This window comes from Varanus komodoensis, unplaced genomic scaffold, assembly GCF_004798865.1.
Source record: "Varanus komodoensis strain SLA01 unplaced genomic scaffold, ASM479886v1 scaffold50, whole genome shotgun sequence".
In the NCBI taxonomy this organism is placed as follows: Eukaryota; Metazoa; Chordata; class Lepidosauria; order Squamata; family Varanidae; genus Varanus; species Varanus komodoensis.
This window is the reverse complement of record NW_025336088.1, coordinates 3,412,498-3,428,708: the sequence shown is the minus strand read 5'-3', so window position 1 is coordinate 3,428,708 and position 16,211 is coordinate 3,412,498. Positions and strand designations below refer to the sequence as shown.

Sequence of the window (16,211 nt, the reverse complement as noted above, 5' to 3'; positions counted from 1 at the left end):
AAGTTCCCCCTGATCCCCAGAGACCCTTCCTTCATTCTGATAAAATTGGTGCCTCAAGGAAAGATCTTGCTGGACCCGGCACCTACTCTCCACCGTTCTTCCTCTTCAGAGCTGCTACATTTGGCATCTGACTGCTACTGCCTGCCCTTGGCACATCTGCCTGCTGGCTTCTGCTTTGGGAACCAGACTTGTGCCCTTCTGAAACCATACCCTCCGCAGGCAGATCCCAGTGTGCTCTCTTGGCTGTTCATTCACTTGCTTGCTCTCTCCCTTCCTTCCAACTTCAGAATTCTGATTGGTCCTATTATTGCTTAGGATGCTGACCCCCCAGCAAATTCTGATAGGTAATAGAGGAAGAATCCAGGTCCCAACAGAAGTCCATCCCTTCAGCACAATGTCCTGATAGCTGTAATGCTTCTAATTCATTGCCAACTCCTGTTTCTGGGCACCAGCTTTGCTTGTGGGAGTCACCACTCTTGCTCCATCAGCCAGTCCGCATCCTTTCTAATGGCCTCAGCTCAGCTCCTGCCCTCCAGTTGATTGTGTCACCAGATTGGCACACCTAGATATGCAGTGTACTCATCATTAACCACAGAAGGTGGCTTATTAATCACACTACTGTGCAGTATATGGTCTACATGAATTTTCCATGCAGAAAATGTTGGCAAGGAATATGAAAAATGAACCACAGGGCTGTCTTGAAAGCTGCCACAGACAAGGCACTTGCTTAAAGAAGTAATCAAACATCCTCTCCAGGAGGATATTTGATCAGGTGGCCGAGGAAGGTAGGTCTACCAAGTCAATGTGACAGGCATTCTCTGCCTTTTATCTCTGACAGTGTGCCTTGGCTGTACCCACCTGTGCTTCCCATTCAGTCTGTGGTCAACAATGGCAGTTCTTCTAATCCAGGTGGGACTGAATACAGCAAGAAAAGAGGCACCCCTCCCTCCTGCAGGACCACTGAGGGGAGGCAGCAAGCTGCTTCTGCAGACTAACTGACCTCTCTTTCTCACTATGATGCATCCACTGGGTTATGTGGCTGGTCTGCTTAGCTCTGTTTAAACTACACACATCTTGTCTGCAAAAACAGAGATCAGCTGAGGGTTTGGTTTTCTCCCTTCCTTCCATTATTTCTCTCCATTTCCACAAAGCATTTAACCATCCCAAACTGGAAGGAAGGAGGGTGGGTGTGAGTGGGATGTAGCATTTATTAGGTGTAGGTAAGACACTTATTAATGTATCTTTCCCACTCTGTAATCATTGCAAGTAAAATGCCTTCTTCTGAGAAGCTGCCAACTTTTGTCACATTAAGGGTGTTCTGAGGCAGAGGAGATCTATTTACCATATGCCAAGATTGCCTCCTTGTGGCTACTGAGAAGGAATTTCTTGGCAAAGAGGCTGAAGGAGACTTCCAGACTGTGGAGGACAACATGCCTCAGAAGAGGGAATTTGGAGACAGAAACTGTGTGCATGTAGCATATTAGTTGGGAAAGAAAGTAGGAATGAGCCAGGAGCTGCAGGTCTCAAACAGGGAACTGGGTAGCAACTCCTTCCTTCTTTACTCACTGAACTACCAGGACAGTTGGTCAGAAAACAGAACTGCAGACAATATGCTCAAGGTCCTTAGTAAAGCCCCTTTGGCCAGATATTCAGTTGGTCAGGAGGGGCCGTCCTTCCCCCTCTGGCTTTTATAGAAAGTTCATGGCCTGCTGTTGCTCTTCAGTCTGAGTGATGAGACTATCTAGGAAAGCCACACGACTGCTCCTAAGTACATGTAGGACCTCCTACAGCCCCTGTGCATTACAGGTTCTGTTGTTCTTCTAGTCCTGCCATACTGGATCCTGTAAAAATCATGCCACTGCCTGAATGATAGCATAAATGAGATGCAAAAAGGAGGTGTAATCTGCTCAACAGTTCATAAAAGATCTAGACTTCAAGGTTCAACCAGATCAGGGGATCCCAGACTTTTTTGGACAAGTGGGCAGAACTGGAATTCTGAAAGAGAGCCATGAGTGCATCACAAAATGAGAGCCAGGAAACGGCTTGTTTCTTAACAGAATATCTGCTATGGTAGTAAACTGGCAAGGGTAAGAGAAAAGGAATTCATCCAAGAGACTACGTGGAGGTGAGACCAGAGTTCCAAAGCACAAAACCATTCTTCTGAACCCACAGTTTCTGCTCCAGCATCTATTTCAGAAAAGAGGAACTAGTGAGACAAGCAACACGTCAAAAAACTGAGTATAAGTCAGAGGTAAGCCCCAAATGCCAAAGCACAGCTTTGCCTCCGCAAAGCCCTCATTTCAAAGTATGTGCACCAGTGATGTTCAGAGAGAATCACTCATTCCTCCTGCCCACACACATAGTCAGAAAAAAATTTACCCAGGCAAAAACCACACTCACTACACCAGTCAGCCCAACCTAGGCGAAACTCACACCACATACACACACACTTTTATTTTCTGAAAATGGCACTGAGGTCCATATGGCACCTGGGGGCAGTTTTAGAAGTAATGATTATGCTGGAGACTGGCACTTAACTCTGTAGTCTCCCACTTTAAAAAAATACATAACAATTCATGCATGGAGGCAAATTCTACCAGATGTTGGGAACAGATCCAAATGCATAGCACCTACATCTTACCTTTAGCATAAACTCTAGTTTGGTTCCAGGACTTTAGGTGAAAATGATGAAATAAAAGGATTTTATGATGAAAAAGAAAGGATTTTTTGCAGCTACTCCCCACATTTGTATTTTGATTTTATTCAGCAAGATTTTGCCCCGTAGTATTTAATCCGAATGCTTGTACATGTCTGGCAGACCACATTGTTGTTAGGACTGTAACTCCCAGGGTCGCAAGCCACTGCAAATCAAATGAGCAAATAGATGCTATGTTAGGTTGGAGACATTAAGCCATTCAAAGGCACACCTTTGATACTCCTGCAATAACTGTTGACACATGATATATATGGTGGAAAGGTGGAAACTCCAAAGGAAAGGTGGAAACTTCAAAGACTGTGGGCATGCATAATAGCTGTGACTACATGTGAAACAGACTCTTAAAAAGTAGATACTCCCTACTAAATTTGGAGAGAGGGTCCCCTCTTCACAGTCTCAACAGCAGACACACACAATTATGCCATTTTAAAGTATGGATGGCCAAATCTCTTTCCTGTGTCCCTTTCATGTGCTTTTTTCCACACTTCCATTTTATTTCTGCATTAAAGACCAAAGATTAAAGATCAATTTAAAAAAAATCCTCTCCAATTCATATTTTAATACATTCAAAGAATAATCCTGTGGTCAGAAGACACTATCTAGACAACCACAGGGCAATTCAGAGCCTCAACTTCGACCTCAAAGCTGATGCTCTAAATTCGGAGACTCCTCCGTTCACCTTCCCAACCAGCACTGACTATGGCTCCAACTTGGCTTCTGGCATTGGGATTCCTCAGCCCCTCCTCATGAAAAGGGGTAAAACACATAGGGTATGTTCACATATGACATTAAGCAATGCCATGTGATTACCTTGTGGCATAGTATTTCACCTTGTGTGGCTCTCCTCACCTTCATTGGATGTCTGTAATCCTCCAAGTTCAGACAGTTATGGCTAGCCACATTGGGTGGTGCCCTTAAATTGCTAAGAACTGCATCACAGCATATGGAGAAGTGTGGAATCTTGTGGACAGCTAAGTTCACACATCAGTGTGCAAGATACAGATCCAGTAGAATCTGCTAAGAATGAATTAGTAGAATTTGCTAAGAACAAACTGCTTAGTAGAATGAATTCCTCAAGCATCCCTATTTTTGAGTAACTGGCAGAATAGTCTGGTAGGGAAACCCTGCTGTGTCAAGCAAGTGAAGGTGTAAGTGCAAATCCAGCTAGGAATATGGGTCAGTCTGAATTTTTCTAATTTGATTAATAAAGAAGACTATGTAATAATAGCATTATGTACTAAGTTTGTACCTCATCATTGTTCCATAACTGAATAAGGACTAGCTTTCAAAAGGCTAATCTTATCTAATTGTCTTGTCTGATCCTTTACCTTCAGGAAACCCATTCTCTATTGACTTGTCTGCTGAATAATCCTGCATGCTTGGATACACATTTCTAAAATGTATTCTTGGATGCACACTTGAGACACTGACCAGATTATGTAGTATACTTCAGAGTGTTCCTGCACACTGTTTGCACACAGAACCCATCCAGCATCCTGATGGCAGGGTAAGACTGAAATGGCAGTTCCCTAAAAAAGCTGCCCTTATGCGAAGATTGTCTATTATTGCAGACCTTCTCAGTGAAGAATCCCAACCTTTTAAAGAACCCCAAGGTGTGCCAGAATCCAGATTGAAACCACTGTCCTGTACCATGTTATTGGTTGGTTCTTCAAAGTATTTCCATTGTGCAGTTATGAAAATCTTAGCAGTAATTAATATACTGCAAAGAAATTTTGAATTGCCAATTTGGTTGCTTAATTTTTCTCTCAAATTCTTCTGTCAGAGATGATAGGCCTGCATTGCTTGACTTAATAGACAGTCCAATAGCCTCCAGGTGTCCTGTGACTAGTCACTAATTCTCAGCCTCACCCACTTCACAGAATTGCAAGGATAAATAGGGAATGAGAAATCCATGCCTGCTGTCCTTGTTGCCCTGGAGAAGGGGATGGGTGGGGAAAATAAATAGATAAATGCATAGATACCACAGCAGTTTGCGCAGTCATTGTGGATGACATCATTTTTTCCAAACCCTGGGCGACAGCTGTCCAGACGAGTGACTTGGAAACTATGGTCTATGTAATGGATTACAGGGATGTTCTCATACTCATCTTTCAAGATGTACTGTTGCCTGCGGAAAAACTCTTCAATGAGCAATCGAGCCTAAAACACACAGACAATGAAGTCAGAAGAATGATGATATTTATGCTGATTTAATTCATCAAGGTTTTATACACGCACACATGCACTAATCCAAAGTATACATAAGATGTCCAAAAATGTTAATTACATGCTTTCTCACCCCTGCAGCCTATGACATCAGAAAAAGCATCTGTTGAAATCTACTTCTCATCTGGGTCCTGTTGCATCTGGTCACTTTAGGGCATTGGTAATGAAATATTTTGGCCCTACAGGTCTATTTAGGAAGGATCTTGAGGGCCACATTCTGGCAGTGGACGGGGATAAGAGTGCAAGGCCAAGAACAGGGTAAGTGGGACCAGACATTATACAAATCTGGCCATTTTCTTACCAAGCACACAAGTCACAGCTCAATTTTTTCCATGTCTATTCAGTACAGTGCATAAGCCCCAGGCATGCAAAGAACACCTCATCTCCAATAACTGCTTACTGAGGAGCCTTCATGCAACATGTAGGCATACAGAGTACAGCTCAATTCTAAAATGTAATAGTAGTAACATTTTAAATGCCCAGTAGGGTATTTAAAATTTAAATGACATTCAAGCATGGTTATCTCTGGACAGTGATTGCAGAGTGGGTTTTCCTGCAGTGCAGAAAAGAGAGGTTATCTTTTGTTGGAAATTTCAGCTCTTATCTCCAATCAGCTATTGGACTTAAGAGTGAGGGTTTCCTGCACAGAACTGTGGGGAGAAGAGGTGGGCTCAGTAATGAAGCTCCATGAGTGAGAGGTTCTCCATCCCAGCTTTAGAATTATGCAGGTTCACTAAGCCTCATGTCACTAAGCCTCTAGGCCTTCACTAGGCCTGCACCTCTTCTCCTTTTCCATTCATATTGCACATCTCCCTGTTTACTAGATGGACATGCCAGCCATAATTCTTGTAATATTGTCCAAGTGTTTGCACGTGTGGTGTAAAATGAGATAACCAATGCAGTAGGAACATAGGACAGCTCTCAATCCAAGTACTGCCTGTTGGGGAAGGGAGCATTCCAAAATCTAATCTAGTAACACTGCAAAAGAGAATGATTATCAATCTCTGACCTTTTGAACACGGCTGTTGGTCACATCTTCACAGTCAGGGGTAACATGGTGGCAAATTGCTTCCCAGCCAGGGGCAAATGGGTTGACTAAGAGGCAAAGAAAGATGAGTGTTTGCAGATGAAAATTTGCTTCTCCCTCAAAGTTACTGAAGAATTACTTTGGAATTAGGGATCAAGTTATTGAGGAATCACTATGTAATTAGGGATGGATTTTTGCATGTAATTCTCAACCTTGTTTATTTATACAATCAAATATTGTGGATTGCAATGAAACTTATTCCAGGTAAATATGCTTAGGATTGCAACAATGAAGCTTTTCTTCCTGAGCCTATGTCACCTCTGTCTTGTGCAGGAATACTATTAACCAAAGATTGTGCATCTACAACCTGTCTTGTGGCTCCCTCTTTGGGCCAGCAAGGAAAAAAAAAGCTAAATTCTTACAGTGAAGAGAAAAGCAAGTAACAGTTGAAGGAATGCCTGATTCCAGTTTTAGCTTAACAGATACCATGGACAGCAACAAAAGGCATTTTAACCTACAGCAGCGCATTTCAAATGCCCCTAAGGGAACCCTTTCCACATTGATATACATTGCACTGAATTCCGGTTAATGGTATGTATTGGTGAGGCTTTGATCCACTCCATCACCCATAAGAGGACAAAAACTCTATGATTGTATATTGTAATGGAAGGTCAGTGGTGATCAGCAAAGTTCCTTTCAGGAAGCTGTTGCAAAACCCCTGATCATTCTTATAAGAACATCAAGCTTCTCCAGAAGAGTGGACTCTCCACGTTCTCCATGTATGTTGGATTCTATACTTGCTCTTATACTTGGCCCACATTATGGCCACCTTGTTCTGATACAGAGATCACCCCGCCAACCTATGACCCCACAGCAAAAGTTGCAACATCTTTGGAAAGGATGATGAATACACACTGCACTTTAGAGAGGGTGTGTCCCTTCACAAGTGAGTCCCTACAGCTCTTCCCAAAACCACATGAAATAATGAACATGCCTGTAAGTCTACATCTTCTAATAAATACTTAAAGGAGTCTTTGGTGATACCAACGGAGGATTCCTCGACTAATAATGAGCAAGACAATGGAACAAGTGATAAGGGTGAAATCATTCTCTGTTTGTACAGAGTTTACCATTGAGTACTCTGTATCATGTCTTCAGGAAAGCTTTTGACAAAGTGCCCCATGACATTCTGATCAACAAACTAGCTAAAACTGGGTTAGATGGAACAACCATCAGGTGGATCCAGACTCCAGGCTCAGAGAATGCTTCTCAGTGGAACTTGTTTAGACTGGGGAGAAGTAACAAATGCAGTACTGCAAGGTTCAGCCCTAGGATCAGTGCTCTTCAACATTTTTATTAATGACTTGGATAAAGACGTGCAGGGAATGCTTATCAAATGTGCAGATGACACCAATTGGATGGGATAGCTAATACCCTGGAAGACGGAAACAAAATTCAAAGTGATATTGATAGGCTGGAGCACTGGGCTGAAAGCAACAGAATGAAATTCAGTAGGGACAAATGCCAAACCCTTGTAGAGAGTGAGTCTGTCTCTTGCTCATTACAAACTGTTCAGATATATTCATTTGGTTCTGAAGATGAGCTGGAAGACAGGGGTGAGCACAAAGTTTCAAGGCTACCTAATGAAGTTTCTTAGGCAAAGCATGAGAATTGGCCTGCTTTGGAAGAAGTGGAAGGGTTTTCAGGATGGGAGGGGGAGCATATGAGAGAGCCAGTCTGTGTTCCAGTACGGAGGTGATGGGAAAAACAAGGTGCCCAGTTAGAGGATCTTTGCTTTTCCCACTGTCTTGCCATCAAGCACCAAGAACTGCAGTGAGGGTAGAGTCAAAAGCTTTACTGAAAGTTCATGGAACTTTGTGGTATGTCAGGTAGGAAAAACAATCTAGCTCTGCATGGCCATTGTCTCCTAATGGCTAAAGGCCATGTTGGCAAAAAAAAGTTCTCTCTTCCATTACCTTCAAAAACTACAAACAGCTCATCTACCAGCCCGTGGTTAGGTCGCTTGACAGAATAGCACTTGTATGCTGGCTCGATGATGTGGCATGTCAGGTAGGAAATCAGATTGTTCAAGATTTTCTTTAGTTCTTCAAAGAATTGTTGATTTGCTGCTAGGCTGCACTCTTTGGTGGTGAAGTGAACAGATATTCGATAAGTATAATCTGGTTCTCTATAAGCTTAACAAGATAGAGGGAAAAGTAAATGTGCAGGTTTAAACAGAATGCAATATAATGTGCTGTTGTTGCTAATCATATATTAATTTATAAGGCATCTACATATAATAACTAGGGACTGCAGGTGGCGCAGTGGTTTAAACCGCTGTGCTGCTGGGCTGGTTGATCGAAAGGTCGCTGGTTTGAATCTGCACAACGGGGTGAGTTCCTGTTGCTCCATCCCAGCTCCTGCCAACCTTGCAGTTTGAAAGCATGCAAATGCAAGTAGATACAAAGGTACCACTTCGGTGGGCGGGTAACAGCATTCCATGCAGGTAACAGTGTTTAGTCATGCCAGCCACATGACCAGGGAGACTGTCTGCGGACAAACACTGACTCCCTCAGCTAGGAAACGGAGATGAGCACCACCCCCTAGAGTCAGGCATGACTGGACTTATTGTCAAGGGGAAACCTTTACTTTATCTTTATCTTTACCTTTACCTATAATAACTAGTGCATATACATAAAAGACACAGGCCTTGCTGCCTCAAGCTTGCAGCCCCAAATAATTCCTGCTTTTACCAGGATTGTAGGGGGAAAGGTTCTTGCTTCTGTCTCCCAGGCTATTCATCCACTTAAAATCCCTGTTTAGCTACTTGTTCCCCAAAAGGGAAAAGGTGCATGGATCCTGGAAACTTCCAGAAAGAGGGCTCCAAGTTCTACCAACCCAAAGCCATTGTAAAGTAACTCATCTTTCCCTCTTTAACAGACTTTTTGTGGAAAGGAAGAAAATAGCAGAAGTGATGGGAAAGCACAGGAAAGTCACAAATGGAAGATAACACTGTTTGAACCCGCTGTGAATGACAAAGGGTGTGGGTGTCACAATAGCTTAGTCTTTCTCAGTATCAGCTCAGCATCTTTTTCCAAAGTGGGGCAGAAAGGGGCTTTTTATGGGTAGTCTCTCTCTGGTGCTCTTAGTCCAAGCAAATCCTCTATGGGTGTGTGAAAGAAGAAAAAAAGCTGGGAGACACTTCTGCATTGCCTGCATTATGCCTAATTTGACTCTAACTCTTTGTGAGTTAGTGGAAGGGAATCCTTCCTGGATAATCTAACACTCCATCCCAAAGCTTTGTAGTCCACTCCTCATAAACCCTCACCTGATATTTTCCATTACACAGGGGAAAAGCGGCTGTGCCCTCATACCTTTTCCAAGCCTTGTGGAATTTTTGTTCTAACTTTTACATAAATATTTACACCTCTGTCAATCAGCTTCTAGACACAGCATCTATGCACGCTCTACATTTAGAAGGGCCACTGCAAAACAACTAAATAGGAGGTCTTCTTAAAAGAATTTCCTTTAAAGAAAAGAGGCTGTGGAAGTGAGCACATTTTTGAGTGCTCACTCAATTTTAGTTTGTGTCTTAAGTTGTTTATTTGGGTAAGAGATTCAGATTAGTCTGATTCAATTGTATTTGTGAGGCTAACATAGCATTCGTTTCTCTTACCATAAACCATAAATTTGTATGCCTTGACTTTTTCTTGTTCTACTTGCATGTCATTTCGGAAAACTCTGTAAGTAAGAGTGCAGGTATAAGGCCCAGACATGTGCTCTCTAAAGTCGTGCACCATCAACTTTCCAGTTTCTGTAAGGTTCACATAGCTTTTTCCTAAAAAACAAATGTGAAGAAAGGTCAACAAATATACAGCAGAATCCTAAAGATCCAGTGATTTAAGCAGCGGCAGGAGTGCAAAGGATCAGAAGGAAAAATTCTGGCACATAGACAAGAGTCATCTCATTTAGCTTCTTGGGCAGGGGAGCAGGCACTGCTGTTGGAAGCAATTATGACTACAGAGAGGAGGACTTAACCTGTTGAGCAGACATTTTGAACTTAGCAAAAATGCAGCTCAGTGTAACAGAAAAGGAGATATAGTGCTCCTCTATAAAAATGAGAGAGCAGGTAATATAGAAGTGGAAGACCAACTCTTTAGCTAAAAGAGAGCTAGCAAAAGAAAAATTATACTAGCATAAATTGGCCCTTAGCAAATTTAACTTGGAAGGCAGGGGGTAAACAAGCAGATTTTTTATCTTAGGGCATATTTACACTTAACACTGAGCTTAAAATGGCTTCCAATCATTCTTACTTGCAAGCCACCCAAAGGAGATATTTCAGCAATTCTGGAGGGTGAAAACAACATTGTCAAGAAGAGGTGAAACAAATCAGTTCTTTTGGCTGGCAGTTACCCCTCCCCCTTCTACCAGGAATAATTCCAGGTTATGACATAAAAAAGCATTGTAGTCCTTAGTGGTGGTTGCCCCCCCCCACACACACACACACTCCACTGCTGGATTTTTTTGTGCAATGAAACTACTTCACATTGTTGTGACAGTCCAAGGCAGGGGCTAGGGAGTGTGAAAACATCTATGAAATCTCCCCGAACTCAGCCAAAAGTACTTTGGGAGGGAGTTGGTCTAATATTACTCTGAACTACAAAGCCATATTGGTTTTATTACAGCTTAAGTATTACAGCTCTCTGCAAAGACTCCTGGAAATTGTACCCTGGGAAAGTGCTGAGATTTCCCTACATGCAGCGAGAGTCCCCCCCCCCCATTTTATTTCAAAAATAATTTCTTTGCCCCATTTTCTCAAGACTGTTAACTGATGTCCCCCTGCCTTTTTCACTTTTTGTCAGCCACCTCAAATAATATGACTATCTGGCATGTCTTTCAGATTAATCCTCTCTCTGAAATCAGGGTGGAGGTCTGGGCCCAGAAAGAATGTGCATCTGGTGATCCTTGTGGAGAAAGGGTAAGTCCTGCATTTAAGAAAACATTTAAACTGGATAATCTCTTGACCCATTCCAAATTCTATCAAAAAGTAACTCACCTTTTAGAGTCTGTCCATCTGGCCCGATCCATAGGTAGTTAGGGTCTATGACTTCACTCTGTGCAAGGGACACATCCATGCAGACTAGAAAGGGGCTGTCTCTGTGTACTTTTACATAGACATTCACTGAAGAGAAGGAGGAGGAGGAGGAGGAGGAGGCAGTTTTTATAACTTTCAAACAAAATGACCTAGTACTGTCAGGAATGGACTTCCATCTTAGCCACGTCCCTCACATGCTTGTTTATTTGTGAAGGACATTCTTATAACCACCTAGAATAGTATAATCCTAGATATAGAGTTTTCTTCTCACTGAGAACTAGACCTAAAGGGAAGCATAGACCATATGCTGGTGCTTTGATTGAAAGCTTTTGTCTAACTTCTTCTGGCTTCAAGACCTCTGACCCTGTTGGCTTCAAGTTGCAAGTGCTACCCTACTTTGCCGCTCTCTGGAAGCAGCCATGAGTACTCAGACCACTGTTGGTTGCCCTCTGCACCTGATACACAAGATTGTCAAATTGCCCTGAATCTGCTGGAAAAACAGAAGATTGCCCTTTTTCCTGCATAAAAGTGAAGGCTTTTCTCATTTCCAAAGTGAACCTTTGAGCCTCTGCCTAGTCACATAGTATATCTCTTTATTTAGAATGATCCAAATGGGACAGGTTGAACTTGTATAAATTATCTCTCCTGTTTTCCTTGGTTATCCTGTATACATGCATCTGTATTTCCTTAATTTTTGAAATGTATAATGCAATCTTACCATCATGGTTTATGTTGCCATAAATGTAATTCTTTTTAATTAACTTAACAGAATATTGTGCCTCGTCCAATCCATTTTGTACTGCAGAGAAAATAAAAACTATGTAAGCCAACTTGAGTTCCTTGAAAGGAAAAAAAGGTCACATATAAATATAATAAATAAATAAAATAATAAATAAAAATATAATGAATGTACATGAATCCTCTTGCTGCTTCATTGGAGCAGCATGGCAAGATATTTCCCACGTCTTTGATTTCCAACAAAGTCCCTAGAACAGACAAAATCTTCTGTCAAGAAGTCCTGTGTTCATGTGATAGAGGAAGGAAAACAATGGCCTAAGTCAGGGGTCGGCAACCTTCAGCTCCGGAGCTGCACGTGGCTCTTGAATCCCTCTGCTGCAGCTCCGTTGCTCAAAACACCCGCCAGCACAGCCCCCGATCTGCTACACGTGCTGGTACAGGTGCCGATCTGTGACCCGCGCCGGCACAGCACAGCCCCCGATCTGCAACGCGCCGGCACAGCACAGCGCCGACACAGCACAGCCCCCGATCTGTTTCATAAATGCAACATACTATAGTTTTTTTATACATAGCATAAAGGTAAAAAAAGATATATGCAGTGTTATTTTCATTTTAAAGGTCAAAAGAGTTTTGTGGCTCCCGGTCTTTTCTTTTCTGTGGGAAATGGATCCAAATGGCTCTTTGAGTGTTAAAGGTTGCCGACCCCTGGCCTAAGTGAGCTCAGAGCACTGCTGGCAAGAACTATTCTTCCAGAAAGAAAGAAAGGAAGGAAGGAAGGAAGGAAGGAAGGAAGGAAGGAAGGAAGGAAGGAAGAGGCAGATGTAAACCACCATGGCCCAATGTTAAATATCCCCCAACCTTCACATTGTTATGAATTTCTCTACCCCACCCACCAAATTTGTTTGCCTTTCTTGTGCCATTTGCCAATTTTTGTTTCTGCCGTCTTTGCAATATATAGGATATGGCAGTCATTCTACCAGCACGGGGGCAGTGATCTCCGCCTTTCCCCAAGCCTTCTGGGATTATAGGACTGCCCTGTAAAGAACCTATTGCCTTGTCAAACTTTCAAGGGTATTGGAGATGAACTCCATGGGGGCATACTGATTGATTATACAATGTATATACCAATATGACCATTATCAGGGGGTTTCTCTTTGTCACCAATGAAACTGAAAGATCTTAGGTTGCAAGCCCTCTTGGAAGCCTTGCCCCCTAACTCTGGTCATGTGGGGCTCAGTGCTGCATTACTCAGTGTTATAGGAAAGGGATGCTGTATATTCCCAGGGCCCCTACTGCACATGCTCTAGCCTCAGATTAAGTACTGCTAAGACTAGAAAGTGCCTCAAATCCTCTGCAACTTGCTGGGCCTCTGTGGGAAATGTGTAGGGATCCTTCAGGTAAATGGGAACGCACCCCTCAACGTTTAGAAGCCACTGCATTAGGGAGGTGTCCACTGAACTTTTATCAGAGACAGCAGTTACCTTGGTCCAGGGCCATGAGAGAGTTCAGCATGACCCCCACAGTAAGAAGAAGGACTGGGGCGATGCACTGGGGAGGGGACAACCAACCGCTGCCACCTTGCATGGTGCAAGAGAGAGCCCATCCTTCCCTCCTGCTCAGGCCCACTCAGCCTTCTGTCCAGAAGGAAGAGGAGAGGAAAGCAAAGCACCCCTCCCCCTCCCACTGGTGCTCCAACTGCCACACCAACCGTCTTCTGTCACCATGGCAACCTGTCTAACTCCCCAGTGATATTCCAGAGAGCCTGGGGTTCTGTGGAGGCTTGTTGGCATCCATGCTGGCAGACGAGTCTCCTTGACAAATGGCTTAGCCACCCATGATCATCGCCATCCTCTATTTAGGATGATGTGGTGCTATTGTTATTTTATAACCAGAGATTTTAGCCCTGGATGTCAACTGGTGATCATCTTCCATGTATCTTTCCTGAAACACCACCACATTGACAGAATAATCCGCAAGGGTCTTGGACAAATACTCACTTTTGGCTCAGCTGATGCTTCAGTGTTAATTGGGGGCCAAAGGTCCATGTAAGATGTTGAGTCCTTAGAAAGACTGTTTGTTTTTATACTCTTCTGATTGTCATGGCTGTGAGCCCCAGAAGGGCAGTACAATGGCATCTAATTACTGTTACCCATTTAGCACCACCCAGGGAGCACCCAGTGTAGCTTGAGAAATGCTATGGATGCTGGAAACTTTTGCCTCCCACGAAACAACACCAGAGGCGATCAGCTGGTTAAACTGAACTAGACATCCAGTTATGAGACTACCGCTGTACCCCTGCAGAAGTTTTGTACATATCTGTGCAGATTGTGCGTATATATTTGCTTTTTCTCTTGGCATGAACTCATCATGTGCTAAATAAATGATTAAATAAATAAATCATCACATTACCTTTCTATACTGCCCATAACTGAAGCTATCTGGGCATTTCACAACATTTTAGGTCACCCATCCAGATTTCAACCAGGCCTGACACTGCTTAGCTTCCAAGATCAGGCTGGATCACATACTTCAGATTATATGGAAACTTTCCCTGTGGTGGGCAGTTTATAAGAAAACACTTGGTGGGGTTACCAGTCGACCCTTCAGTCTGCACAGTGTGATTTTGTTTGGCCTCCTAAACAAGCCTGCTTCTCTCTTCTGCAGTGGAGGACACTGTCCTGTCACCACTGTGCAAGAAAGAGTCAACTGCCAGTCTAGGCAACTTCTATGCATGGAAATACTGAGGGGGACTCGCCATTTTGTCCTTTGCCTCAAGGCAGCAACATGTTTTGGTCTAGCCTTGCCCAGAATCTTCTGCAATAGGATAAGGGTGCCTCAGCAGACAAATCAATGTAGAAAGGGCTACCTGAAGGCACATGTTTTGTGAACCAAGAGCATCTTTTTAGAACAATAAAGAGTCTTGCGGCAACTGAAAGGCTAATAAATGTATTAACTTTCATTCCACTACATTAGATGCATGCAGTGTTACATTTGTATATATTTAGAAGTTCTTGTTATGATTGCCTCACTAGCTTAAACTGTGTGCATAAAGGGGAGTAAGTCTCGTTGGACACAGGAGAACTTACCTGTGAGTAAATGTGCACTAGTAATATTTAAAACAACAGATTCTTGGGACAATTTGAAGTCTCTGGGGGAGGGTGTTGCACCACACTGCAACACCCTGAATTTTATCCAAGCACTGTGGGCAAAATTGCCATGTGCCTGACAGCCAGTCAGGCATGGTGGGGGATTGTGTCCCTCCTTCTCCCTGCTTGGCCTTTCTGCATTATCCCAGAAGAAAGCACAGGAGACCTGAGGAGAGAATGATGACCACAGCTGAAAGGTGGCACTCTGGCAAGTGATTATCCACCTTCCCTTCCAGCTTGCCCTCTCTTTCAGCTGGGAACGGCAGAGGGGGGCAAGGAGGGAGCCCAGGAGACCAACATGAGGCAGCCAAGACACACTGCAGCCTAGCAGTGAGGAGGCCACCCTCACCCCTTCCCACTGCTCAGCTGTGATATGCTCCCAGTGAGCCAGGAGGCCCAGTTGATTGTGCAGTCCTGGCCTCAGTCCCCAGTCCTCTAGCCCTTGGGTGGCACAGCCCTTGGGGGTGCCATGCCAGCTGGAGTGGAGGTGTGCCATCCGCTGCCATACATCCCTTTCCAAGTCACTCCTAACCTTCCTAAGGAAGGCAAATGGAGCATCTCATTGCCACCTGCCAGCACTGGCAAGAGTAGACAGGATTCAGCCTTTGCTCCTTCCCAAGTCTGCAGTGTAATGTTAAATTCTAGGAAAGGAGGAGGCATGCAAGGTAGGCGACAAGAAGGAATGCGTCTTGCCCTGTTGCCCCTTTCCCCACAGAGGAGGAGGGGGAATGAGGCTGGGGCACCCAGCTGCTGTACTTGTCTTCATCTCAAGGAATCAAGCAGAACAGCACCTTCACCACTGAGAGACTGTTTCTTCCACCAAGGGTTGCCTCCCCTGGCCCTTAGTGGTACCTGGGAATGTTGTGCACTTCATGGCTTCCCTGCAGCTCCTGTTAATGCTGAAGAGAGAGTGGAATTACTCACAAGCAACTCTGCTCTCTCTCACACATAGTAAGAGTCTTGGGGGAAAGTAGCAACATCTGCACTTTGCCAGCTCTCATCAGCTTGAACTCCATGGCCAAAGTCCTAATGATTTTTGGCTAGACAGTAGCTTAGCATGTCATCTATGTTTGGAAGTCACAATGACTTATTTAAACTGGACAACAAACCATGGGTAACTGGAGTAGTTTATAAACCTCTCCATGAGGGCTGTGCTGGGTTCAGACAACACCTTAACCCAGTGTTGCTTACATGTCATGGTGGGTTATAGTGTTCTTTGAGCCCAGTCTCTTTGTCCCTTTTGCTAAAGCAGACCAACAAAGT

General features: G+C 43.7%; 1 protein-coding gene across 1 annotated transcript; it reads right to left on the bottom strand.

Annotated features, from left to right (window-relative positions):
- Positions 1-2,763: 2,763 nt before the first annotated feature.
- Positions 2,764-13,386, bottom strand: ZPBP2 (zona pellucida binding protein 2). Its single transcript, XM_044447124.1, has 8 exons — positions 13,284-13,386; positions 11,783-11,863; positions 11,026-11,151; positions 9,646-9,807; positions 7,946-8,164; positions 5,952-6,037; positions 4,699-4,876; positions 2,764-2,861 (listed from the first exon to the last, which is right to left on the bottom strand). The coding sequence occupies exons 1-8, from the start codon at positions 13,384-13,386 to the stop codon at positions 2,764-2,766; spliced, it is 1,053 nt and encodes a 350-aa protein (XP_044303059.1).
- Between the last annotated feature and the right edge of the window lie 2,825 nt (positions 13,387-16,211).